General features: G+C 40.8%; 1 protein-coding gene and 4 non-coding genes across 5 annotated transcripts; 2 read left to right on the top strand and 3 right to left on the bottom strand.

Annotated features, from left to right (window-relative positions):
- Nucleotides 1–5,363: 5,363 nt before the first annotated feature.
- On the bottom strand, nucleotides 5,364–27,800 carry atp7b (ATPase copper transporting beta). The gene is made up of 21 exons (XM_071533094.1): nucleotides 27,636–27,800; nucleotides 22,584–23,385; nucleotides 20,419–20,679; nucleotides 19,868–20,031; nucleotides 19,432–19,593; nucleotides 19,198–19,271; nucleotides 17,489–17,672; nucleotides 16,785–17,018; nucleotides 14,467–14,558; nucleotides 13,609–13,736; nucleotides 12,922–13,076; nucleotides 12,365–12,499; nucleotides 12,056–12,250; nucleotides 10,942–11,124; nucleotides 9,911–10,094; nucleotides 9,282–9,422; nucleotides 8,431–8,573; nucleotides 7,966–8,169; nucleotides 7,288–7,405; nucleotides 6,469–6,571; nucleotides 5,364–5,616 (listed from the first exon to the last, which is right to left on the bottom strand). Exons 1-21 carry the CDS (start codon nucleotides 27,798–27,800, stop codon nucleotides 5,364–5,366), a joined length of 4,080 nt encoding a protein of 1,359 aa, XP_071389195.1.
- On the top strand, nucleotides 15,115–15,187 carry trnar-ccu (transfer RNA arginine (anticodon CCU)). The gene has a single exon. It is a non-coding gene; the product is annotated as a tRNA-Arg (tRNA).
- Nucleotides 18,373–18,445, top strand: trnar-ccu (transfer RNA arginine (anticodon CCU)). The gene has a single exon. It is a non-coding gene; the product is annotated as a tRNA-Arg (tRNA).
- trnar-ccu (transfer RNA arginine (anticodon CCU)) lies at nucleotides 24,397–24,469 on the bottom strand. Its single transcript has one exon. It is a non-coding gene; the product is annotated as a tRNA-Arg (tRNA).
- Nucleotides 25,804–25,876, bottom strand: trnar-ccu (transfer RNA arginine (anticodon CCU)). Its single transcript has one exon. It is a non-coding gene; the product is annotated as a tRNA-Arg (tRNA).
- Nucleotides 27,801–27,893: the final 93 nt, after the last annotated feature.

Genomic DNA, 27,893 nt, shown 5'->3' with positions numbered 1-27,893 from the left:
CGAATCCCAGAAACAAGAAAACTTACAGTATGTATGTTCTGTTGCTGGGCTGGGATAGGTCTGGTCTAGTGCTGGTCTGTACCGCCTGATGCTGGAGTGAGTTGGGTTGACCTGGACTGACCTGAGGTGTTTTCTTACCCTGAACTCAACAATATGCAAATTAAATATGTTCTAAAGAGTTCTAATGGTGCATTAGATTTTTTTAATATACAGTATATAAAAACACTACTTTAGAGCCTGTTGTTATGAACCAAGTGTTATGACACATGGTGTTATAACACATTTTTCAATATGGTTGAAGCATAGACTGGGAAAAAAAAATAAGAACACACTATTAAACACACAAGTTGACAATTTGAGGGAAAATAATTACCCTTCAAAATAGTCTGTCATGAGAAGCTTCCTCTTCTCCCTTTTTTCCCATTCACTTCTGACAGTTGTGTTTTCTGGTCAATATTCCACCAGCAACAGTGTTTTCCAACTCCTACAGAGCCTTTTGTAGCCTTTCAAATTCTCAGCCTACAGGAGCTAGTTAGCTAGCTAGCTAGACCCCGACCTAGCAAACGTTGGCTATAGTGTAAGCCAGTTGGTGTATAGCAGTTAGGTTAGGTAGCTAGTTACTGTCAGAAGTTATTAGTGGAAAAATGTAAATAACTGAAGAGACGCACATAAAGTGGAAAGTTTTACAATAAAAGTAGTTACTAAAGTTATTCACGCGCGCTAAATGCGGCGTTCCACTCTGTCACACAAGAATCCGCGCGCGGGCTCGTTCATCACGTTACTGACGTGGGAGATGAATGCTGCATTCAGAGAAACTCGGAAATTTGTGATACTTGAGGAGATTTATACAATGTCTCAGGGGTTACCATGCCCCCCCCCCCCCCCCCAGTTCGATCCCTGGGTTTAATTGCCTTGCCAATTACCCTGTATATAACTCTGGGTTTCAAATGTTACTAAATATTCTGCACTATCCAAGTGCTGCCACATATAAAAAATGTAAATGTATTTTCTTTTTTACCTTTTTGTTCAATTACTGTTAAACATTCATCAAATGCCCCTTGGTCATATTATTTTAGTGTTTTAGTTCTGCAGTTATGAAATGTGGAAGCTTTGGAAAGAATTTGCTTTAACATTTTTAGGATACTCTTAAACTGACATTAGGTTCTTGATATAAAATACCTGCATGTATTAATATTAGGGGTCCTATCTATTACTGGAATTCAAATTATCCTACATTTATAAACATATATGATTAAAGATGTTTAATCAAGACATTGTTAAAATGAAACACCCAGCTGTTGATATGAAATACAAATCTGATAACAAAAACCACATACGGTATACATACGGTCGACTTTCCCTGCACTTACACTTTTGACTGTCTACACAACCAGTTTTGTTGCATTTTAACTGTAGTGATTCAGGTGTTTTCCCAAAGTTTACTGTATGTGTTTGCAAAGAACTGTTCAATTGAGATTTTCAGCACGAAGAAGATACATAACCACAGAGGAAGACTTGGACTAGCTGGTGCCCTCAGCAACCCATTATAACCAGTGGCTGGGGAAGTCATTTATCAAAGAGGGAGCTGCTGCATCCCTGAAATTGGGAGATAGAAGAGGAGGGCAGCACACAACAAAGAGTTTGACTGTGTCTGTAAAGGAAAAATAAAAGACAACTATATCACAGATAATTGTACTTTTGCAGTGTGAAATGCTTAATTCCTACGGGTTGACTGTTTTTCTCCTCCGTTGCACTTGAATCCGAGGACTGTCTTTGCAAAGTGGCCAGAAAACCTTCATCCAGGAGTTTCCAAGTTCCCAGCAGCGTGTCATGTGTCCAAACGTTTAAATAAATTGACATTACTGCGCTACTGCTGGGACTGCTATAGGTTTGCTCCGCCTCCTCTTGCAAACCATAAGACAAGAAAAACACTGCCCTCTTCTGGGCTCCTTTCATTATGACAAGGTAAGTAAATCAATGCACTGGTAAGAAATTATCTTTTACCATGTTGCAGCTTTACAGATAATTGCTTATTTCGACATTGCAGTCTCATCATACATTGCAGTGTATGGTGTATATCAGCGTTTCTCAACGCGGGGTCTGGGGACCACCAGGGGTCCTTGAGGGGGTTCCAGGGGGTCCCCAGCAAATTGATGAATTGTTAAACTTCACGTCTCTTTCTAGAGAACTATATATTTCTTCTCTTTCCTCTTTCTTCTTTGAGAATCACTGGTATATATGATGTAGTATATGATGTATGTAGTATGTATATGATGTAGTATGTGTATGATGTAGTATATGATGTATGTACAACAAACTGTTGTTAAAGGGTCTTAAATTGTATTTTTACAAAGGTGCCATAAGGAAATGTCTTACATAGCTAAATGTAGTAAATAAGAGCAGATTATTCAGTTTCTTCTTCTGAATTTGATATCTTTCAGACTCCCAAACAGCTCAGAAGAAAGCTTAACTTGACTTGACCCTTCCTGTCTTGTTTTCTTGGGATTTGCATGTTCATGTTGAAAAGACCTTTTGGGAACTTCAGAGACAAGGGCACGGACCACACATTTTGACAAATGTGTTTTTTTCTCAAGATATGCTCTAAATAAATAAATAAATACACAAATCTACCACCTATCGTCTCATCGGCCGTTGGAGGACATTTTCCAAGGGAACCTGAAGGTCTTTACATTATTCTGAAATCACCAGACTGCCTCTGGATATTTTGGCCGGCCTAAAAATGCACTCAGCTGCAGGTTAGGAAGTCATCTTCGGTGTACCGGCCTAAAACCTGGCACGATTACAAATGCATAGCTGAGCAAGCAAAGGATTCCTCAGGGTGTTGTGGGCCCATATAACAATACTATAAAGCACATTTTCACACTCTATTAAGTTTAAGTTTAAATGCATTTTCACACTGGTAGAGTCTAGAGGCAGAGGGATGAAATAAAGGCATAGAACAATATCTCTATTCAAAACTAAAAACACAACAAACAAAAAACAATCGAGATGACAAGCTAACACAGAACTCTGTTGGATGCGGCAACAGAGGAAACACAGCTGAAATAATAGAACAACAAGATCTGTAAAATCATGAGGGAAATAAAAATAAATTACACTGCCTCTAATGGAAGTTTCATCACGCATCACTCCCGGGACTCCAGTTGATGAAACTGATGAAACTATGGAAATTAGCAAGTTTTCAAAAGCTTTTATTAGTGCAGAGGGCGCATTAAGGCCAAAATGTAATAATCCTAATATTGCTTCTGCTGTGTCACACTCACAATCTCACAGGCCTATGAAATTCTCTTGATTTAGGAGTCAGTAATAATGGTTTTACATGTGTAAATGATCTTTAAGTAGTGGGATGGAAAGTTGTTGAATAATAGGTATGAACCCATTTCTTGCATATTAACATAGAGAACAAAAACTCATTTATAAAACAAATTTATATGTATCCATGTTATATATTTCTATCCTTCACTTGCTATTTAAACATCAATAGGCTTACGTTTGTGTTTAACATAAGTCTATTTTTCGTTTTCTTTTTGTTAAATATGTCTGATCCTTTTCTTTCTCCTTTGTGATTTATTTTTTTAAAGTGGCTGCCTGTCCACTTTCACTGAGATGAAGGGATGAAGGGAGCTTTGCTGAAACATGCAGGGCAGCTTTAGAAAGGCTTATAGATTTTATGCATAGGAGTGTCTTGGCTCACTCCTCTTAAAAAAAAAACAACCAAAAAAAAACAACACAGTATTACATATGGATAACTTCTGATTAATGGTGAATAGAATCTCAGTCTGCAATTGGAAAGGTTTGGATGGCAGATTTGTGTTGGAAAAAGTTGAATCACTATTTTAAAATCCACTCTGGGTCCTCCATAAGTTGGACATGGCAGTCGTCTTGGCAGAACAGAATCAGCAAAAAAAAAGGCCTTTTTGGTTGTTGTTGAGTTAAATTGAAACTTTAACAGCCTTGGTCCGCTCTGTATCGGCAATAAGAGAAACACAGATCTTCTTTCTTTTTTTATTTTAGTTGATTATAGAAAGAAAATAGTCATGAAAACAAAACCTGAATGACCTGTCGGTTTGTGTGCCTTCCATCACTAGTTTAGAGATCATCTTCTGATTTGAACATAAGACAATCTTCCTGGATGTGCTTATTATTCAGCACAAAAAAAAATGTGAAACTGTTTTTTTCTGGTTAAGTGAATCACATGGAGGAAATCATTTCTTTAATCTCCTCTCTCTCCTTTTTATCAATGGCCCAACTCAAAATGCACATGAATTTGAGAGAAAAAGCCTAACAGGTCCTATATTTTACAAAACACTTCACTGTGAGTTAAGTGCATTGCTCAAGTGTACTTGGGTAGCAGTTATTGAGGATGTGATGAGTTGATTGTTGATTGACGCCCTGATGAACTCATTTTATTCAGTTCTGTCTAAAACTAAGCTATAATTTGCAAGTTTAATTGTCTGGCTCCTGTCACCTGGCACGCTCCTGCCAAGCTTGTAATTTGGATGCATAAAGATGAAATTGCCTCTTAAAAATTATTCACATAATGAAATAATGCCTCAGTAATACCTTGGTGTAATTTGTAGTGTCTGTACGTGTTAGAAGCCTGACTTGTAGACACTTTAGAAAGGAAAGTAAGTGATAAATGGTGGCTATGGGTCCTCACAGCCACCAGTAATGCTTGTTGAGTGTTCCTGAACTAAAGAGGAAGTGTCGCACCAAAATGAAACAGCACTTTCAGTTAGAGTGCAAAAGTAGCTAGGTCTACACTGCAAAAAATCTCCATCTTAACAAGTCATTTGGTCTATTATTGAGTCCTAAAATTGTCATTTTCTTAAAATAAGTGAAAAAATCTGCTAGTGCAGTTAGATCATTTCACTTGTTCCCAATGCAAATCAACTTGTTTCAAGAATTTTGTCGAATCAAGTGTCATTTTCTTGATAGTAGTGCAGTGATCTGCCTTATTCTGACAGGTTTCAACAGACTGACACTCATTTCTAGAAAATTCATGAAAGTGAAGCTGCATTGGAAACAAGTGGAGTTATCTCTCCTCATTGGTAGAATTTTCTCTTGGTTTAAGACAAATAAGATCTTAAGATTGAATATGAGACTAAATGACTGGCTAAGATGGACGTCTTTTTGCAGTGTATTTACATATCTAACAGTCAGCTTGTGTGATGGCTTCACTGAATTCATAAACATGAGAAACAGGCAAAAACTGCGTAGTGTCCAACCAGATATTTGGTAAAAAAAAAATGTGGGGGGTTTATTAAGAAAAAAAAAAAAAAAAAAAAAAAGTAAACCCAACCTCTGCAAACAGCACAGACAGGTCAGGCCTTTTCCCTTTGCTAAACAGTGAGCTCTGCAGTCTGGTGGTCCAGGAGATAGCGGTCCTGCTCCTGGACAGAGTTAATGGACGGACCCTGGCTGGCCGGGGGGCCGACACCGCCTTGGCCCACGTGTTCCCGGGCCCTAGGCAGGGGAGCCGGGCTCCGCCGCCGGCCGTCTAGCCCCAGGTGGGTGCTGATCTGGGAGGAGCGCAGACTCCTCAGCTGGCCCCGCGCCCGCATCTCATACAGCTCCACTGAAGTCTTCTTGAACCTGGATGGGACGGTCGGCTTTTATATTTCTATCCGTGTTTAAGAAAGCAATTGTGACAATTGTGTGCTAATGAGATAAGATAAAACTTTATTGATCCCTGTGAGGAAATTTCTTTGTTGGAGCAGCAAAAATCATAGGATACAGTTGGAAATAAATAAATATAGAATATAAACTTAGACAATAAAAACATTAATAACAATGAAAACAGTAAAAATACACTATAAACCATTGTGGGATTATGTAAACATATGCAACAGACAATTTCAACATCTTAAGTAGATTGTAAAAGTGGGAAGTATAGGAGAGAATAAGGATTACTTACCTGTATGGATTCACTTATATTATCAATTTCTTACTTCAACATAGATTACTAAATATGACATATGTGCCAGCATGTGTATGTAACAATTGTAAGTAACAACTCTTTACTTAATTCATACAGTAATCCATACTCCCTCCTCGTATTTCCATACATTTATATAACCCCAAAATTGTTTACATTTCTTGTTTTTTGCTGTTCTTATTGCTTATTTAATATTCTACTTGTGTGATTATATTCTATTTGTCTTTTTCCCTGCTGAATCCCATTACTTTGCTGCTGCAGCGACCCTGTTGATCAATAAGCTTCCAAAGTTTCATCTTATCTTATTTCAATAAAGATTCATAGCTTACTGCATCTTTATAATATAACCTCTGACATTGAAAAGAATACATGGACTGATTGAGGAATTGAGGAATATTTATATAATATTTTACATATTTTGGGAATATTTTTGCACAAAGCTACACTGTATGTGTATTTTGAGCAAAAATACAATCTTTTCAAACGGTGTAAGGTTCATATGGACTCACATTCTCAGCAGTAAGGAAGAAAGAACCACTGAAACGGACGAGGCAGCCATTGCAGCCGAACCCATCCACGGCTGCAGCACCAGGCCGGCGGGCATGAACACACCTAGGATCACCAAGGAACAGGACTGTGATTTCATAACACTCACTGCAAAGTCGTAGTGGATAAAACGATAACTAAGGCTGTTCAGGCTCCGGCAGACTGAAGAAGAAACTGTCAATCCTAAGATTTGTATAACTTTGGCCTGTGAGCCTGCTGGTTTGCAATCTGCCTTTATGTTTATATACTCTGTATGGTTTGTCTGCAACTTTTATGTTTGTCTTGAAGTTGCAATCTTGGCCAGATCCCTCCTGAAAAAACAGACTCTTATTCTCAATGGGACAATCCGAGTAAAATAAAGGCTGAATAAAAATGCAATGACTGCAAACTTGCTTTTTCACTGTGATCCACAGGGTGCCAGTATAAACATATTTCCTTTTCAACATGCTTGTGGTTTCAATATCACCAGCCACTTTAACTGTTCCACATGCCTGTTTGATTTTTAGAATTTATATTATAGAATAGACAAGAACTTCCAGATGATTGTTGTTTACCTGCCAAAGAGGCTGGTAGAATAGATAAACCTACCAGCCAGAACCAAATTTTACCAGTATTTGGGTTGTGGCTGGTGTTAATTTCCCGGCCTGATCACTGAAATGAAGTTCTGCTATCTTGGTAATAGAATATCTTGTTCTTCTTTTTCAAAGAACTGAGGAATATTGACACACAGACATAATTTCTACAAGGGAAGGTTGAGTTATAAATCTGTAAATTGTGCTCACCTGCAGCGATGGGTATTCCCAGAAGATTGTAGATGAGAGCGAAGACAAAGTTGATTCTTATTCTCTGCACTGTCTTCTTTGACAGTTCAATACTCGCCACCACATCCAGCAGGTCGTTCTAGGACAGTGTGACACTTTAGAAGCAGTATTCAGTAGGGCGGTGTGCTCATTTCAACACATCCAATATACTGTCATATGAAAACCTTGTAACTCCAGCTTTGGTGTTTGAGTGGTGATTTTATGTTCAGTTGAAGGCTTCTCTCTGTGTTGAGACAAACTATCCAACCCTCAGACTGATGAAACCCTTTCAAAACCCCATTAAATAAACTAAAAAATGCATGGTGGTCAAACTAAAAACAAGGCTGTTTGTCCTAGTTCCTGAAAAGTTCACATTTTGGAGATACAGGGTTTTCACTCAACAGTAGCGATATGTTAAATAATAACATATGTTGTCCCAATATTCAATATTTACGTACATTGTAATAAGAAAGTAGCACAAATGTGTGTTGTCCCAGACAAGAAACACAGATGTGTCCAAAATTCCACATAATTTGTGGAGTGTGTTTCCATTTTTGCCCTATCAATCATTCTAGAAGGGCAGATATAAGGTTTTTTTTTCCAATGGTAGTTTCAACATGTTATCTCCAGACTGACAGCGAGCGACAGTGTGTCACCTACTCTGATGAGCACCACGTCTGCCGCCTCGATCGCCACGTCGGTCCCCGTCCCGATGGCGATGCCGACGTCTGCGCGGGCGAGGGCGGGCGAGTCGTTGACCCCGTCTCCCACCATGGCGACCCGCAGGCCGCGCTCCTGCAGCTCCTGCACCTTGGCCACCTTGTGAGACGGCAGCACCTCCGCAAACACCTTTCTGATTCCCACCTGTGGTAAAGCATTTCATGTCATACTAAAATGTTGCGGGTAGTTTTTTACCTGTTAAAGTGACATTTTCATATAAATAAATGTTTTGTTACTCTCTATCACTATATTGATCATATTGGAAACAAACATAGAAACAAAAACAAAATGAAGATCTCCCAATTATTTTGACTATGTTTTCATTCTTTAGGTGCTTATATTCAGTACTCTTTTCTTTCAGTATTTTTTTTAATTCTTTATGAGCGTGTGTGTGTGTGTTTTCACCTGTGCAGCTATGGCTTTGGCTGTGCGTCTGTTATCTCCTGTTATCATCACCACCTCGATGCCCATACTGCTGAGTGTATGAACTGCTAACGCCGACTCTGCCTTCACTGTGTCTGCAATAGCCAACATGGCACACAGCACACCTACGAGCCACAAACAGACAGAACATACGGTGAGATGAACTTAATTGATCCTTGAGGGGAAATTGGGTAATTGCAGCAGCAAAGCATTAAAGTGACACTGAAATGAAAAACATTTTTGCCTTTTTAGCTCATTCTAACTATAATACCATACATCTATTTTTGCCCCAAAAATGACCAGACAAAAAATATTTTCTTGTATTTTTACATCAAAATCTCATTACTGTTACTTCTTGGAAAACTGAAAATGTTTAATGGTGACATCATCATGTACCAGGAGGCGACATTAAAATTCCAACCAATAAAACCTCACAGATTTTTTAACAATCCTGCCCCATCCAATAAAACTGCCTTTCTCTCTTTAACTGATCTCCCATTGGTTTACACTTTTTGATTGATCCCTCCTCGCCTTATGTCCCGACCCAAACATCCTGTTTCAACAGGAAATACATCATGCTAAGGAAGCAAGATGCTCTCAAAATGTGGTTTCATTGTGACTTTAAATATAGATAGCAAAAGAAAAAGAAAATACTGAAAATGAAAGATTAAAGATATAATGTCAGGCAAGGCTGGATAATGCCACGCATACTGTTGAGCTATAATTAAGCAATCTGCTTCCACTCAGTCCATATGTTTCTGCCTGTAAAGTAAAGGCAGTGTTGTCGTTCATGCTGGTTTTTCATGTTATTTGTTAACAAGGATTATACTCGCCATCTATAGCTACCAGGATGGCTGTCTGGCCTTTGGTCTCATGGCTGGTCATGGCGGCATCAACGTCTGCTCCGATGTGGTGGCCGTTCCTCCTCATCCACTCTCTGTTCCCAATCAACACAGAGTAAGACGAGGCCTCACCTAAAAAACACAAAAAATGTAATAAAATCAAACTTCATTTCTATGGGAACAATGAGTCTACAAGATAAATTTGAAAGAAAGAAGACTGAATATGAAGGGTGCTGTGGAGGATCTGCCATTGTGATGTCCAACAAAACAGATCATCTTTCCAAAGGCCTTTTATTGGTTTGTTTTCTTAAACTGTATTTTATTCCCGTATTGTTTTATTTTTTATTGCACTTTCATTTGATTTTATGTCAAGCTTCGTTTTATCATGTGTTTTATCTTGTATACTGAGTTTACTTTTGCTTTTATGTGTGAAGCACTTTGTAACTCTGTTTTTGATAAGTGCTATACAAATAAACTTTATTATTATTATTATATAAACCAGAAATATTTTGAAGAATTTAGAGAGAGAGACAGGCAGACAGGTGTTTTTATGTATATATTAGAAAGTGTAGGGCTACTGAAATGGTGGACATATGATTCTGGGGTGAGAAGTGTCAGACCTAGGGGCGGGGCCTCGGCCTCTGACAGCAGGCTGCTGTGGTCGGTGGTGGCTCCCTGCAGGAGGAAACGCTCTTCGCTCTGCTGCTGCAGCAGATGATCCACGTTGGAAACCCGACAGCTGATCCCGCAGCCGGGCACCGCCTGGAAGTCCCCACAGTAACCCAGGACGTTCGAGCCCAGCTCCTGGGATGTGGACAAGCAGGTAGACAGACAGATGCTATCATTATCAGTTTATAAAGCACTTTACAGAGCATAAAAAGACATTACAAAACAATTAATTAGTCAAAAATAAATAAATGATTAAAGCAATAGTTCACCCAAAAATGAAAATTCTGTCATCATCTACTCCCCCTCATGCCAGTTGAAACACAGGTGAAGTTTGTCCATATAACACACAGGGAGGTTGTCTGTGTGTTATATAACTCCAAAGCAGCCTTCTCCAAAACAACTGAAGTCAGTGGGGACCAGTTCTTCAGAGTTCCAAAAAGACCTACAGTATATTTACACCATCATTTAGTGCAAATCTTAACTACAGCTGATTGATTTGCAACAAATAATGGTGTATAGGTCTTTCTATTCACAGTGTGATTGTTTGGCTGTTTTTGTTTTGGAACTCTAAAGAACAGGTCCCCATTGACCCTTTGTGTTATATGGACTAACAAATTTCACCTGTGTTTCATTTGGCATGAGGGTGAGGAGATGATGACAGAATTTTCATTTTTGGGTAAACTATTCCTTTAAGAATTAAATAATTATTACAAAAGGCAATGGCTTTTAAAACAAAATCCTGAAAAAAATCCCATTGATTCGGATGTTAATAACAAAACTGTATTTTATTTTAAATAAAATGCAAGAAATGTCACTGTGTCTATGATACCCACATATAGCTGACTGTCATACAGTAGATTTAGCAAATCTTTAAATGAAAAAGTTCTCTTTTTTTCTTTCTTTTTTAGCAGGAGGGGTAACGAGACAGACTCTACTTCTCCCATCTCTACTTGTTTCTGACCTCACCTACTCCCTCTCTCACCTGTTTGCAGTGTTTGGCGACTGCCATGCCCAGCGGATGCTCGCTGCTGGCCTCCGCTGTGCCGACCACAGCCAGGATCTTCCTCAGAGACATACGGGCCATCTCCCACAGCACCAGCACACGTGTCACCCGCGGCACGCCGTTGGTGATCGTGCCGGTCTTATCGAACATCACCGCACGGATCTGAGGGGGGAGAGAGCAGGGAAACACACAGAAACACCGGAGAGTCATTACTCCCTTCAGTTTTCAATCTTTTCTTTCTGGTCTCCTTTGTGTAATATGTGGATTCTGTTCTTCAGGCTGTTATCAAGACTGCAGCCGAACATTAAGTGTAGTTATTTTAGCTAACACAAACATAATGGACATAAGACAGGGTGGCTTATTGGTTAACAAGACTGTCCTGCAACCAAAAAGTCACAGGTTTGATGCCTGCCACAGCCAACACATGAACAGCAATGTGTCTTGTTGAAGTTTCTTGGGGCAAGATACTGAAACCCTAGGTGCTCGCCCATAAGGTGCTACAGTGAATACTGTGTCACTTATGGGTTTCATTCCAAAATAAGACATCCACCATTTGCGGTGGCATTTATGGCCATTTCTGAAGGTTGTAACGTAAGTCTGTGGTTGGCAAAATTCTAACATTTACAGAAGCTCTGCCTGTCAGTGAGCTGATTTTTATTGTAAAATTAGGGGGAATCAAGATCCTGACGCAAAGCGGCTTCCGCCAAAAAAATAGTTTCATCAGAACTGAAAGCATAGCCTCAGCCTCAGATCAGCAATGAAAAGTTTTGTGCTCTCTGAATAAATTAAAAGTAATATTGTCAAAATTTTCCATGTATCTAACCTCAATTAGCTGAATGTTTGTTTGCAGTAACCATGTAGTAATATATTTTGTCCACTATTCAACAAAGCTGTGGAATAAGTGAGAGGTACTGAATGATTAACTCCAAGTATGATTATTCCCAAAATATCTAAATTAGCATCATGTTTTGACCAAATGCACTTGAGGCGATTTTTAGGAGCAACTACAAGTACAGCGTCCTAATTCTAAACTTTTCACCAAACTGCTAATAAAAGTCAGCAGGAGTTAGACGGAGGATGTAAAGTGCATTGCCTTGTGGGCCATCTCCAGCGGCTCGCCCCCCTTGATGAGGATCCCGTTCTGAGCTCCGACCCCTGTGCCCACCATGACGGCCGTCGGGGTCGCCAACCCCAGAGAGCAGGGGCACGCAATGGCCAGAACAGTGATGGAGGCCTGGAAGGCGAAGCGGACGATAACATCCGTCTTGGAGATGTTGGAGTTGTAACCCTGTGAGGAAGAGGAGGAACATTATGAGTGAAATGCACACGACATCTACGCACGAAGAAATCTTTATGAAGGCTGCTTTGGTTTGCATGTGAAAATACCGGTGTACACGCTTACCGGAAAGTTCTGCTTCACAACGTCAAAGTTGACATACCCGATCACCAGCCAGGCCGCCAGTGTCAGCAGAGAAACAATAACTATGAAGGGCACAAAGTAGCCACTGATCCTGTCTGCAAACTGCTGGATAGGAGCCTGAGCAAACAAGAGAGAGCTGTGCTGCAGTAAAATAGAATACAAGATAAACGTCTATCTTTAGAAAGTGAAAAACAACAATGGCAGTAGGACAGTAGAGAATATGTGAAAAATGTTCATGAATGTGTTTATATGTTTGGGCGTATTTTATTCAGATCACATTTTGTGTCCAAACATCTGATTGCATCTTTGCTGTCTATGCCCCTGTGTTTCTAGTGGTTATGAAAATGTAAACAAATGTGTTTCTGTGTATTCAAATGTGTTTCTGTGTATGTGTGTGCTCATTTTTTTATGAGCTAGAAAGAATGGAAATGAAATAGGACAAGCACAAAGTATGTGTATGTGTTTGTGAAAGAGAGAAAGGTGTAGAGAAATGTACAGAGCAAAGGACCGAGATTCACAGGATTCAAACCGTCTCTCACCTTCGAGGTTTGGGCTTCTTCCACCAGTTTGACTATCTGAGACAGAGTCGTGTCCGCTCCGACATGAGTGGCCTCCACCAGAAGGGAACCGTGGGCGTTGATGGAGCCGGCAATCACCGAGCTGCCCACTCTCTTACTCACAGGCATGGGCTCGCCTGACAGAGACACAAACACAGGCTAGAGGAGCTCAAGACAAAACCCAACGAGTGGCCGAGAAAAGGTGCAAAAGGCTTAAAAACTGGCATAAAAAACCACAAGTACGGGTATTTTGGATCTTTCATTTTAAAAGTCTTTAAAAGCTGTTTTAATATGCTATAATGCTCCTAACTAGATGAGATTCTGTCCTTAAGGGGTTGGATCCCTTTGGTGCCTCGAACACCAGCTGATAGTAATTGTTTTTTTTAAATACTAATGTCTGATTGGTCTCTGTAATATTCAAGCCTTTTCAATTGTTCTCCAACAGTAGCTGTATTCTTTTCATTCCTACAAACTAAAACAATAGCCAGCACTGTGGAAAAGTGAGTGTGCCTTTTCAGCAGCCACAAGAAAGAGCTGATTGATTTTTCAAGAGTGCTGCTTTCATTCTCTTCCAATCGATGGAGCACAACAGCGGTGACTCTATTTTCATGCTCCATTAACAACTGTTAGCGATGTGCTGAATCAGTCCACCCGTACAACCCGGCATACCTGTGATCAAGGACTCATCTGCCATGGAGCTTCCCTCGATCACTTTCCCATCCACTGGGAACTTTCCTCCTGGGACGACCTTCACGATGTCGCCCCGCTGGACCAGCTCCACCACCACCTGCTCCTCGCTGAAACACACACACACACACACACAGGTTCCCAATCACCAGTTACGTTGGAATGCATTAGTATGATAATGATTTCACTCATTTATTGATTGCTTTTACTTTGAAACCCCTTGCCCTTCTATAGGTCTACTAACTGGCCTTGATGCTTATACAGATTCCTAGCAATCTTGCTTGATATAGAAATTAACTATTGAATCTTGAATCTGTTTCAGCATGTCAGTATGTGAATTTGTCAATTTCCCAAAGTAATATATTTTTAAATTATCACTTCTTTATATTGTTTGTATTATTGTATCTTTACTATGCTGTTCACAACACTCCAATTCTAAAATATTGGTCTAATTCAAAAAAGTTTCATTTTTAGCATGTGTTTTCCCATCCCTACACACATTAGTTGCACAGCTTTGGGGCTTTAGCACTGTGGAAACGGTCTAACCTAACAGTTCTTTCTTGACTGCAATGAATCTATTGATTGATCACACTTCAAATGAATAAATATATTGAATGATGTATTGTCTTGCACTTGAATGAGGTCCTGTTGTCCCTGTACCACGTATGCCTGTAGGTACTTGAGTGTAAATTACTATGCAATATGTCTTTGCACCAAGGCCCCCAGGTCAAACTCCTGTAGAATTATTGCATATGCCGAATACATTAACTTTGGGTCAAATGCTAAAATGTCATGCAATGATCTACAGGAGTGTGTGACAAGTGTGTCACCGTGTCTCACCTGATGATGGAGTGGTCAGGGCCTAACGTCACCACAGTGGCATCGGTGGCTTGAAGTGACATGAGCTTGGCCAAAGCCTCTGAGGTTTTACTCTAGGGAAAGGAGAAAACATAAACACAGTTAACACCATGGCTTGGGTGAAGATTTGATTCTGATTGGCTGCAGGGCTGTTGATTAATTTAAAGATGCTATGTGTAGCATTGTGATCATCCATAAATTATTAACACATTTGAGATGATAGTGTAATTATCGTAAACAACATCGCTGAGAAGATTGTCAGCCTCTGCATTGTGAGTCACTGGGTCGGATTTGCGCAAAATCTGCCGAATCAGCCATTTCCTTGTGACTTTAAATGTCTCTGTTGCTCTTGTTATATTGATTTTTATTGAGTTCACGCTTCTTTTTCAAAGGTGAGTGGGCCATGCACTTCCCAGAACATTTTCTCCTTTGTGAGACAGTATAAGCTGAGAGGGAAACAGGAGAAAAGGCTCTAGCAGGATTCAATACTTGTCCAGCAGGGACAGCTGTAGTTACAGAGAGAGGGTTTTTCACCGCTACACCACTTAACCAGCACTGTGAACTGTTACACAGTTGTGCTAAACTTTGGATTTGCATTTGGATAGCTGCCCACACTGTGTACACTGTGTAGCCCCAGTGGCCTAATGGATAAGGCACTGGCCTCCTAAGCCAGGGATTGTGGGTTCGAGTCCCATCTGGGGTGATTTCCAGCAGAGTGGCGCAGCGGAAGCGTGCTGGGCCCATAACCCAGAGGTCGATGGATCGAAACCATCCTCTGCTAGAACATTTTATCTTTTTCCAGACCTGGGTTTGATCCCCCACACAGCCATGATGGCAGAAGCATCCCTTAGTAAAACAGTTAACTCCTAGATGCTCCAAAGTATATCAGTATATCAAATTAGCTTTATTAGTGTCTTCTGTGTAGTCCAAAAGTAGTGTATAATTTAAAAAAAACCCAGATAGTTTTACAATCATTTTAGTTTGATTAGGATTTTTTTCAAGGGATTGGCTGCAGAGCAGTGGATTAATTTAAAGGTGCTATAGCATTTTGATCCTAATTAACACATTTTGAGACATTAGTGTAATTATTGTAAACAACATCGCTGAGAAGATTGTCAGCCTCGGCATTGTGAGTCACCGGGTCGGATTTGGAAGAGGTTCTGTTCTTCCAGAGCAAATGGAGCTAAAGCTTTCAGAGTTTCTGGCAACAGCAGATGGTGGAATGAAATGAACGAAATGAATCAAATGAAATGAAAAGGGAATGAAATGGAATAAAAGGCAGATGGGAAAATCACTTCCAACATGTTTATCCACTTCAGCAAGACTAAGAAGTGGGAGGGGAACAAGTAGCAACTTTACATCAGGAAGCAACAAGATTTATGGGAAACACTCGCACTGAAAATACCACTGGTGTGAGATAGAGGAGACCAATCATACCAATTTTGCTTTGCTGCTACCAATACAGTTTCCATTCTCTCTGCGAAAGGTCAGAGGTTTTACTGTGGTTGTTTTTTAAACATGGTCACAAGAAAATCCCAGAATAAAACTTTAGTGTGGTCTTATGATTGTGTTATACAGTCAGCTGATATAGAGTAAAGATGATCATCTACTCACAACCACCTGATATGACCTATAATTACATCTTATGTTGTTAAAATGCCCACTGACGAGACAACAAAATATTGCAATAAAAATGCTTAACAATGGGACTGTTGCAAAGTCATATGAGGAATAACAACAGGTCTGCCCTTTGTGTGACATGGAGTGAAAAGTGGGATGATGGGAAACTACAAAATAAACACATTATGTACAATTTGGTAAAGCACAGTACTTAAGGTGAAGATGTTGTTAGTTACAGCCATTGTTCTGTCAATTCACAGTGGTGTTATACCAAAAGATGAATTCCAAAAAACAACATATATTCATTTTTGATGGTTTAATGCTGAATTTTCAAAAACTACATATAACCTCTCAGACCAAACTAAATTGTTAGTATTTTGTTAGTTAAGGATAGCTAGTTAGCTATATAGCTAATATATTCAACCATGAGTTTTAGTTTGATGCCAGCAATCATTTTGTCAGAGTAGTTGTCAGTTTTTTTTAGATGGTGGATATCTAATTTTGGAATGAAACCTTTCATTTTTTTCAGTATTACCGGATGTAGAAGCTCATTCATGACCATAAGAAAATTATTATATGAGTTATGTCATTACAAAAAAGTGTCAAAACTTTGTGACAATTTTGTACTGTGAACTCAGAGACAAGCATTCAGACGAAAAGTATCCCAAGATGTTTTTTACCTTTGCGATGTGCTCCAGCCACCGGCCAAGAGCGATGAAAACGAAGAGCATGGGCGGAGTGTCGAAGAAGGTGACGGGGCTCTGGGCGGCTCCCTCAGCCATGGCCACAATAAGGACCACACAGGAGTAGATGTAGGCGATAGAGGTGGCTAGTACGATCAGCACGTCCATGTTAGCGGTGTAGTGTCTTAACGAGCGATACGCCTGGATGTAGAAGTATCGGCCTCCGAAGATCTAGAGGGGAGAGAGAGAGAGAGAGGGAGCGAGAGAGAGAGAGAGGGAGAGGGAGAGGGAGAGGGAGAGGGAGAGGTTAAAATGGGGGAATAGCAAAAGTCAGAGCAATAGTGAGAGCAACCATGCAGCATTAAAGTGGTATGTTTGTTTTTTTAATTTGGTGGCATCTTTGTTGCTCAGCCTCATTGCTGTGGTGTTTCTGCACTGCACTTCCCAGAGATCACCTGTCAATCAAACAGAGTGGGCGGAGCTTGGATTTTCTGCTGATGCAGTTTGAGTTTCTCTTTTCTTTGTCTGTTCAGTCATGGTGGCTATCACTGCTCATGCTAACTACCCAGTTCTTCTGTTTAGTCCAAACAAACCAGAAACAGATTACTACTTTAAAGTATGAATACCTTCTTGAAGCTCACCCAAAAGTCTGTTAATGTAATAAAAAATGCCATTAATGTATCAAAAGCGAGTTGCTGTACCTGAACAGGTGTACAGAGAAGGAAGAAGGCCAGGTTGAGGAGGGAGAGGCCGGGCAGCAGGTTCTGCTCCTCAGGCATGGAGCCTCCATGCTCCTGATGCTGACTGTCCATCACCATCATGTAGATCATGAGACCCATCACAGGCAGGCCGAACACCAGGCTGAACAAAAAGGAGTTCTTCCACCTGGGGTCCAACAGAGACAAACTGTTCACGGCTTGTTTACAGATCGCTCGGCACATGGCAGTTTTTCACTTTATGCCTGCTTGCCCTGCCACTTTAAAGTCACAGTGAAATGGAAAATGTCTCTTTCACCTTGTTAGCTAATTGTCTATATCATGATGTACACCTGATTAACAATAAATCTGCAAAAACGTACAGAATCAAAATCCCATGACCTTTAGTTCGTGGAAAACTGCATCCAATCCAAAATTTGTGAAAGCTCAAGACGATGGACAATGCATTTTTGAACTTTGAACACTTTCGAACTGTCCTTCTCCATGTTCAGTCTGTTAGGTCCCACTCCAATGTACTGTTTCAACCGGAAATCCATTACAGAAGCAAACCACCACCCTGATGCCATTTCCTTGTGACTTTAAATGTGTCTATTGTTCTTGTTATATTGATTTTTACTGAGTTCGCTCTCCTATTTCAAAGGAGAGTGGGCCATGCACTTTTTTCCTTTGTGAGACAGTAGAAAAGCTGAGAGAGACAGAGGAGAAAAGGCTCTAGCAGGATTCAATACTTGTCCAGCAGGGACAGCTGTAGTTACAGAGAGAGGGTTTTTCACCGCTACACCACTTAACCAGCGCTGTGAACTGTCACTTAGTTGCACCAACGCTTAGATTTGCGTTTGGATAGCTGCCCACACTGTATAAACTGTGTAGCCCCAGTGGCCTAATGGATAAGGCACTGGCCTCCTAAGCCAGGGATTGTGGGTTCGAGTCCCATCTGGGGTGAATTCCAGCAGAGTGGCGCAGCGGAAGCGTGCTGGGCCCATAACCCAGAGGTCGATGGATCGAAACCATCCTCTGCTAAAGGAAAGCTTTTACCCAGTTTCCCCTTGAGGGTCATTAGCTTAAACTAATCTATACGCCCTTTAGCACTGTACACCTATTTTTCTACATAGATGTGCACCTGAAATGTGGTGCAGTGGGATTTTAAATTGTGTGTGTGTGTTTATATACTCTGCTGCATTTGAAACTGCCACATTGAGGGGATTACAGTTTTCTCATCTAATCTACATTTATCTAGTAGAGGTGCAAGTATCAACCAAGTTAGTATAGTGTTTAATTTTGTATCAGTATATCTGAATGTATCTGAACAAAATTGAAACAAACTCCTAATACATTCTAATACGATAAGATGAATCTGGTCGGATTTCAACCTAATTCTTGTAGCATCGCTGGATCAGGCAAGCAAACTTCTGCTGCTTGTTTTGAAGACCAAGTGAGATGCACCAAGCGCACAATGACACTTCTCTCTGCGGCTGCCCTTGACAGGATTTGAACCCACAATTATTATTCTTGTGGCAGCCTCCCTGTTAATGTCAACCATCCAAACGCTGGCTATTGAAATAAGCAACTGGCAAAATTAAGTGGGCATGCAGTCAGCTCAGAGACAGGCAGACTCTGTGGATGCATAATGACAAAGAAGACCCTTTAAGTCCTCATTAAAATGAATGGGAAACAAAGCTAAAACAGATACTTGCTGTCGAATCTCTTCCGTGTGATCGAGGTTGCTTTCGAAGCCTGCCTTCACCAGACTGGCCCCAAAGCCCAGACTCTGGAATGAGAAATGAAAGTAGAACGTGATGTTAGCAAGAAGCAATGAGAGATTTAAGAAAGATAAGACAGGTGTATTATCACATAAAAATTTTGCCTACTGCAGCTTTAACAGTCACAGAAAAGACTTAAGACCGATCCAAAACCTTAGTGATCGTTACCTCTATGATTTTGATAATATCTCGAGCTCCAAGCGCTTCTGGGTCAAACTGGACGTGGGCTTTTTTGGTTGCCAGGGCAACGGAGGCCCCAAGGATCCCTTTGGTCGAGGTGAGTTTGGACTCAATGTTATGGACACATGATGCACATGTCATGCCTGTTACCTGTAAGTGACAGATGGAGGAAATACATTAATATTTTATATATAATATTTTGGGGTTCATTTACACATATCCTGTCTCTAAAATATATAGGATTCAGTATGTAAACATGTTCTAATTTTGTTTTAGTTTAAGCCGTAAGTGCTATGAGTTGTTTTAATATAATTTAATTGATTATTATGTTAGAGGAGGTGTCAATTTTGCAGTTTCTTCATCTGGAAAAAGAGCAATGTCTTTCAGCTTTAAAATGCTGTATCATGTCAGGATGAAGACTTACATTTAGGTCCAGTTTCCCATGTGTTACTGCATTGTCCTCGATCAGCGTGGCACCGAAGCCTAAGTCCTCTATGAGCTGAGTTACACCAGCAGCGTCCACAACGTCTAAATCATACTTCACTTCTGCCTTTCCAGCCATCAGGGCCACCAACACCGAAATGATTCCTGGAATTAATACAAAACACATCAGTGAAGGAGCCGGGATTGACAGGGAAACATGAAGAGATAAATACACCCACTGATATGTGGATGTGGATATTTAGCCACTCATCCATAACTATCACAGTTCAAATCCCATTTATGCAAGAGGATTTTAATTTGCATGAGTAAACTAAGGCAATGGCATCTTACACTGTTTCTTCACTAGCTCTATGTGCTATTGTCATGATGAAAACAAAGTCGTAACAGAAGCTAAAGTCTTTTTCAGTCAATAACTACACTAGATCTATTTAATCTCACAACATCTGAGCCAAGGGATTCTTGCCCATACTGCAAACTGTGTGTATAGTTGTATATTCATATGATAGAGAAATGGGTGACAGTCAAACTCACCTGCGTGTTTGAGGAGGTTCCTCTCGATGTTGGCCACACAGGAGGAACAGGTCATGCCCGTTATGCGGATGAAGCATTTTTGTACCTTCATCTCGGGAGAGTTGGGGTGACAGCGTGCGGTAGCCATCTTTGATCCGGTGCCATTGCTGGCTGCCACCCTATGGTGTGTTTGCAGGTCAGGCGGGTCAGAAGGCTTTGGGCGGACATGGGTGGAAGGTCTGGAGTTTTCAAGGCTTTGGATGTTGGCTGCGGATACAAGTTCTGAAGAGAAGAAGGAAGAAAGTCAGCGACAGCATGGGAATGAGGCAAAAATGCTGAAGAACAGACATACATAGATGGACAAAGTGAATGCTCTGCATTTTGAAGCAACAGTATAATAAAAGGTAAATAAAGGTTAAACTTGGGGGGTTAATTGCCTTGCTCAAGGGCACCTCAACAGTAGCTGCTAAAGGAGGGAGAGCTTTTTATAACCAGTTTTCTCTCCTATTTGTGTCATTATTTTAATGTAAACTTGTTTTATCTGACATTTTATTTGATGAACTTGGTATAACTATGTTTTTATGTTTTATCTTCACATTGCTTTTATCACCTTTTGATCTGTTTGTGTGAAGCACTTTGTAACATTTGTTCCCTTCCCCCCCCAACCCTGTCCAGACTTTTCCTGCTGGGATTTGAACAAACAAACAATAAAGCAATAGAAAGCAAATCAACCAATCATGAAGTCACCTGCAACAAGTTCAACTGTCCTTACCCTTTAGCCAAGAATTTGGTCTGAACACCTGACAGATTTTAATGCTGTTACAACTCACAACTCATCATATTAAATCAGATACAGAAATAAAACATCACTCCCATGCTAAGTCTTGGCTATGAAACAAACATAAGCACAGTCCAGCAGTGGTACAAAGAGTTTCATTGCTGTCTGGTTTACAGCTGAAGACTTCCAGTCAGCTACCTGAAGACAGCTTGACCTTGACAGCTGAAATTGAAAAAGGTGCATGAAAGAATCTGCTCATAATCTGCTTCAGTTAATTCCCCTTCTTGGCAAGCTATTGTGTCATTAAATCCAACAAGAAAAGCCCCGGCTGATTCGAGAGCCCTCCGTGTCCCGCTAGAGAGCATACTTGTCTGGTTTCCACGGCAACTGGTGGCAAGACAGGTTGGGAGAAATTTGTTTGAAAACTGTATGAAGTGCCTTGTTGGCTTAGAGGCCCAATGCACTTTGCAGGTAGTATTGTAAGCATTCAATGAAAGTCTCCCTTATACATAATGTAAAGTTTTGTACTTCCATCATTTTACACCTTTGTATGTACATTATGCACTGGGGATATTTTTATTCAACACTATTATCACTGTGTACTAAACTTGATGTATTGCACCCTGACTGCCCAAATTTCCCTGTTGGGATAATAAAATTTACTTTAACTTACCTTACCTTAAACAATGCCTTTCCTTAGATCATAACACAGGTTACTTCACTGAAATAAGTGTTACCAGGGTACTATATCACAACACCATGAGCTCAAACTCAGCTCCTACTACACCGTTGCATCTTTTTATACAGACTTCACAATGAATCCTACAAAATTTCTGAGCAAATAATTTGAAAAAGATGCATTTTTCCTCCTTCCTTCCTCACAAGCCTTTAAATTTAAGATGAATCTGCACTCAGGTGTCCAGATGTGGTTGAGTGGTTAAATCCCCCACCTCTGGAAAGAATCAATTCCTTGCTGTGTCTGTTCTACTGTATCTCCCTTATCACTGTCATACTGTCTGAATAAAAAAAATGCTAAGAGTGGGCTGCCTGTTCTCCCTTTTGAAACTGATACGTCTGCACTCACACTAAAGTCATTCATGAAATGGATTATCTTGACGCTTCAAAAACCTGAAAAGAAACAAGCTTGACGTGACAATTCCCATATTCTCGCTGACTTCCAGCTTACTTAGTGGATCAACACAATTGAAAGTAAATATTCCCTAAGCTGAACTGTCTGTTAGCGTAACTGACATGTTCAAAGCTGCAATAAGCTTTTTCTGACCACTAGAGGGAGACAGAAACTGCAACACACTTGTAAGTAATGCAAAGCAAAGCTGCTACAATACAGAGGCCTACCAAGGACAAACAGGTTTTAGAAAAGAGGTGAAAACAGCCCGCCTGTGCCTACCTTCAAGTGATGCCTTGAAGCCCATGTCCTCCACAGCGGCCCTGAGCGGCTCTGGCTGTGTGAGTCTGGGGTCAAAGGTTACAGTTCCCTTTCCCTCTGTTAGTGACACCACTATTGAGTGCACACCAGTCATCTGAGAGATCCTGCCTTCGATGGATTGCACACAAGAGTTGCAAGTCATTCCCACAATCCAAATGGTTACAGTCTGTGCTGACAAATCCAATATGGCGGCTGCTGTTGTTTCCCTCTGCCAGTAGCCTGTGTCTGGCCCAGATGGATCTTCTACTAATAAATCAGCACCGAACCCCATATCCTCAATCTTGTCTCTCAGCTGCTCTTGTGTCACTAGAAGAGGCTGGAATACGATCAGCGCTGCAGCGTCTTGAAGGAACACCTTAATGTTTGAAACCCCCGGCAGCGCCCCGATCTGCCCCTCGATGGATTGGACGCAGGACTGGCAGGTCATACCGTCCACCCTGATCCGCACCGCCGACTCCACATCGTACCCCATGGTCTGCAGCTCCAAGGCGATTTCTTTGGTAGTGACAGCTGAGGAATCATACTCCACCGTGGCCAAGCTGCCAGATAAAGACAAAGAGACAGCGAGGACTCCGCTCAGCCTAGAGAGCCTGCTGTCGATGGCCTGGACCTGGAGCTCAGGCAGGAGTCCCAGGAGCTTGAAGGTCACTCTGGAAGCCGTCCTGGGCAGAGGGTAGAGCTCGCTCTGGCTTCCACACTCGTAGGCCGGGTTGTCATGGGCCTGCTTCTCCAGAGGACTGGCCTCGTAGCCATGGCCGTTCTCCTGGAGAGATGAAAGCAAAGTTATCAATTCAATACTTTTCAATCCTGTAAGCTTTAACTGTCCCCACTTGACATTAAAGGAAAATCCCCCTTGAATACTCTTACACTGTTACATATCATCAGTTTGTGAAGTTCATACATTCCTTTTTTGTGTTTTTGGTGTACCCACTTTCCCTCAAACTCCCTTCTCTACTTCTTCAGTTAGTGATTTCCTCCATTTCCCAGAATGGCCTTCAACAACCCCAAGAGAAGGGGGTGTGAACTTGTTGCTTGTTATTGTTACATCTATGTATCAATAGCGATAGTATAAGAGCAAGAGAGAGCGTTGCAAAATGCAAAATGGCGGCTCTAGAAGGAAGCCCTCGCTCTTTGACTCTGATGGACTGACACCAAAACCTGATGTTTACCGCTATCAAACTGTCAAAGTGGATGACAGACACATTATCCCTGGTCCCCAACATGGAAAAGCTCAGCTTTGCTGGTTTGTGGCCTAAAGAACACATGACTAGTGCAAATGAGGAGTTCCCACCCTGCTTGTAAGCCTCTCAATGTGACTCTGCTTAAAGTCAACAGTCATTGGCATCTGACTCCGCAGAGGGCTGTGGGGAGAAAATTAGACTCCATATGAAGAGCTCTATTCTATATATCTATTCAGGAAAAAAAGGTTACTGTTTTGCAAGTAAAGGGCTCGAGATAGCTAACATTTTGTAGCGAGTTTTACATTCATCTGTATTTTGAATTATACACTACTTTTGGACTACACAGAAGACACTTATAAAGCTGTGCAGCTTGTCTACATATAGGTGTTTTTGTTTCAATTTGATATATTTCATTGATCCAGCTAGTTCAGCGCCCTGGAGCATGTAGGGGTTAACTATCTTGCTCAAGGGATGCTTGGGGGATCAAACCCAGGTCTGAAAAAGATAAAATGTTCTAGCCGAGGATGGTTTCGATCCATCGACCTCTGGGTTATGGGCCCAGCACGCTTCCGCTGCGCCACTCTGCTGGAATTCACCCCAGATGGGACTCGAACCCACAATCCCTGGCTTAGGAGGCCAGTGCCTTATCCATTAGGCCACTAGGGCTACACAGTGTACATATTGTGGGCAGCTATCCAAACGCAAATCTAAATGTTGGTGCAACTAAGTGATGGTTCACAGTGTTGGTTAAGTGATGTAGTGGTGAAAAACCCTCTCTCTGTAACTACAGCTGTCCCTGCTGGACAAGTATTGAATCCTACTAGAGCCTTTTGTCCTGTTTCCCTCTCAGGTTTCCTACTGTCTCACAAAGGACAAGAATTTCTGAGATGTGCATAGCCCACTCACCTTTGAAAAAGAAGAGCGAACTCAATAACAATCAATATAACAAGCGCAACAGAGACATTTAAAGTCACAAGGAAATGGCATTTGGATGGTGTCTTGCTTTCGTAATTCGACGTAATTACAGTTGAAACAGAACGTTAGAGTGGTACCTAACATGGAGAGGGATGGTTCAAAAGTATTCAAAAGTGTTCAAAAGTTCCAAAATATTTTGTGCATCTTTTTGAGCTCTCACAAATTTTGGATTCTTCAAGATGTATAAATTCCAGCCACTGAGATAAACCATGGTGTCTTAGGAAAAGGAAGCAGGATTTTTGGGGTTGAACACCCAAAAATGCACCGCTGTACCATGTTGCCAGTCTGCCACTTTGAAAGTTGTGAAGTTGCAGGTTTTAAAAAACTCTGCATTGGTATTATTGGTTTAATTTTGTATTTATACCTATTGGTACATCATAAAGTAACAACGAAGAATATGCTGTTTTCCAGGAAGTAAAAGTAATGTGGTTTTGATATTAAAATATGAGAAACTAAACATTTTGTTCAATTCAGTTAACAATCAGGTAAGGAGTGGGAAAGTCAATGCCACAGTAGAGATGTAACAATAGATGTAACAAATATCCCTGTTTACCTGGACCGATCGTGTGATACAGAAGTGCTTGATAAAGAAATAAGAGCCAAGGAGACAAAGTAGAAATGTGTTTTTTATACTGTATCTATGAGGTGATCCTTAGTCAAATACACATCTATAAAGGGTTTCTCTACATGAAAAACTCACCCTGGAGATCCCTTGAGAAAATTCCTAATCAAACTAAAATGATTGTAAAACTATGTGTATTTTGAATTACACACTACTTTTGGACACAGAAGACACTGATAAAGATGTGCACATGGGTGTTTTTGTTTCAATTTGATGTACTTCATTGATCCAGCTAGTTCAGCGCCCTGGAGCCTGTAGGGGTTAACTATCTTGCTCAAGGGATGCTTGGGGGATCAAACCCAGGTCCGAAAAAGATAAAATATTCTAGCAGAGGATGGTTTCGATCCATCGACCTCTGGGTTATGGGCCCAGCACGCTTCCGCTGCGCCACTCTGCTGGAAATCACCCCAGATGGGACTCGAACCCACAATCCCTGGCTTAGGAGGCCAGTGCCTTATCCATTAGGCCACTGGGGCTTGTGAGAAATTCCCCTTTATGTTATATCTTTCCTATCTCCTATAATATAACATATGGATTCTCTCTTGGGTTACGTTTTCACCTATAATAGCTCCAATATATTTTAAAGGATTAGTATCGTTCTTTTCTTAAGGGATGAATCAATATATCGCCAAAAACAGACTACGGACACAAAAACGGTAAATATTTGTGATCCCAAGTACATCATGAGCCCTTTTACTATGGGAACTCCTGCTTTTATGTAAATAACAGCGCAGTTACATAATGAGGCAGAGGAACAACACTGCTTCATAGAGAGTAAGGCAAACACTGCAGTGTTTACTGCTGTGTTCAAAGTGCAACAGTAGTCTAATAAATCGCAGGCTGTGTATGGGAACAAAGAAACATCATACTGCTGTTTCTGTAACAACCGTCTATTATATTGAACATATTTTCATATATTTAAAGTCTCCTCCATAGGCTAACATCACTATAATATTCCTATAGGGGCTTATAGTGTGTCTGCAGCACTCAACAGTGTCTTTATAGTACCCATAGTGTGCTTTATGTTAATTTTCTGCTATAATATCACTATAATATTCCAGTTGGATATTAGTTTTGCCATGAATGGATATGAGACCTAAGACTCATATAGAGCAAGTGCCTGTCAAGAAGGTTTAATTAAACAAAAAAAAGAGTCTGGAGTAGGGTTTTAAGACAATATATTTCTAAGTTTCCTTATTCTAAAATTCCTGATAGCCTACTTTAAATGACTTACTGGAGTGGTTCCCAAACTGGGCTCTGGGGTCACCCAGGGGTCCTCCAGAGGGTTCAAGGGGGTCCCCCAGCAAAATGAGGCATTGTTTAATTCCCATGTTATTGAGTTCACTTGAAGTTAGTATAGGAAAGAATGCATGACTGCTCTACTGAGAGGTTTTACCCACTGCAAAAATTCCCATCTTAACAAGTCTTTTAGTCTCATGTTCAGTCTTAAAAATGCATTTTTCTCAACACTAGAAAGGTCAAGTCCCTGTCCATTGACTGCTGTTTCAAATTTTAGAAATTTTGATATAGGATCACATCTTTCCCTCATGTCCTTCTGACTTTTCCTGAGCCCACTTTTTGTACAAACCAGTGTTGTTAGATCTAAATCCAATCCAAGGAAATAGTTAGCCTACAATCATATTTAACCCGTTCAACTGAGGGCTTGTTGACCTTGTCTTAAACCCCACAAATCCACTGGTCTTTCTAGCGTTAAAGTGCAAAAAATCTGCCATTGGAGTGAGATAAGTGCACTTTATACCAAGTAGTTTCACTTCATTTTGTAAAAAAGTGTCAATATCTTGAAACAAGGCAGAATAAGGCAGATTCTAGTATCAATTCAATGACACTTAATTCAAGACCATTGAGTTGATTTGCACTGGAAACAAATTGAATTATCTCACCCCTTTGGCATTTTTTCCTCACTTTTTAAAGAAAATAATAATACCAATATTAGATTAAATGACTTGAATGACACTTAAAACTAGATTACATGACTTGAGATGGATATTTTTGCATTCACTTCAAGGAGAGAATGTACAATGACTATCCTGATTCCTGACAGACAATAAAACTCTTGTCAAATGGATAATCCCTGGAACAAAACCCAATCAAATGATCTAATGTGAATCTAAACCGGGGTGCTTGATATGGAAAAGTTTGGGAACCTTTGACCTACTCCATATATTGAAAGACAGAGGCTCTGCAGATGGAAATCCCAGTCCTCTCCAGGCCTACCTTGAACCCCGCCGCGCCGTGTCTCCCGCTGCCGCACGCAGCGTGGACCGTACAGGTGCAGCCCGCCGTACATCCACATTCAACCATGCAGATCTGCTCTCCGGCGGCGAACGGCGACTTGGAGACATATTTAGAGAGACTTTTGGGCGACTTCGACGAGAACATGGTCGAGCGGCTCCCCTGGGCTTCGCTTTAATTCTCGCCTATCAAACTCGGAGGGCAAAAGTCCGCCGCGGGCAAGCGCGTTCTCCTTTAGCG

Source organism: Centroberyx affinis, unplaced genomic scaffold (genome assembly GCF_046629955.1).
Source record: "Centroberyx affinis isolate AG114_WGS23_722 - 3 ecotype Tasmania unplaced genomic scaffold, CSIRO-AGI_Caff_v1 ptg002323l_1, whole genome shotgun sequence".
Taxonomy (NCBI): Eukaryota; Metazoa; Chordata; class Actinopteri; order Beryciformes; family Berycidae; genus Centroberyx; species Centroberyx affinis.
This window is presented reverse-complemented; position numbering and strand designations above follow the sequence as displayed.

Coding starts and splice junctions, on each gene's coding strand:
- atp7b (XM_071533094.1), bottom strand. CDS start 27,800: ATGTTCTCGTCGAAGTCGCCCAAAAGTCTCTCTAAATATGTCTCCAAG. Junction 17,673..19,197: donor CACACGGAAGAGATTCGACA/GCAAGTATCTGT, acceptor GTTGGACCCCAG/GTGGAAGAACTCCTTTTTGT. Junction 8,574..9,281: donor CATCCTGGTAGCTATAGATG/GCGAGTATAATC, acceptor TGTGGCTCGTAG/GTGTGCTGTGTGCCATGTTG.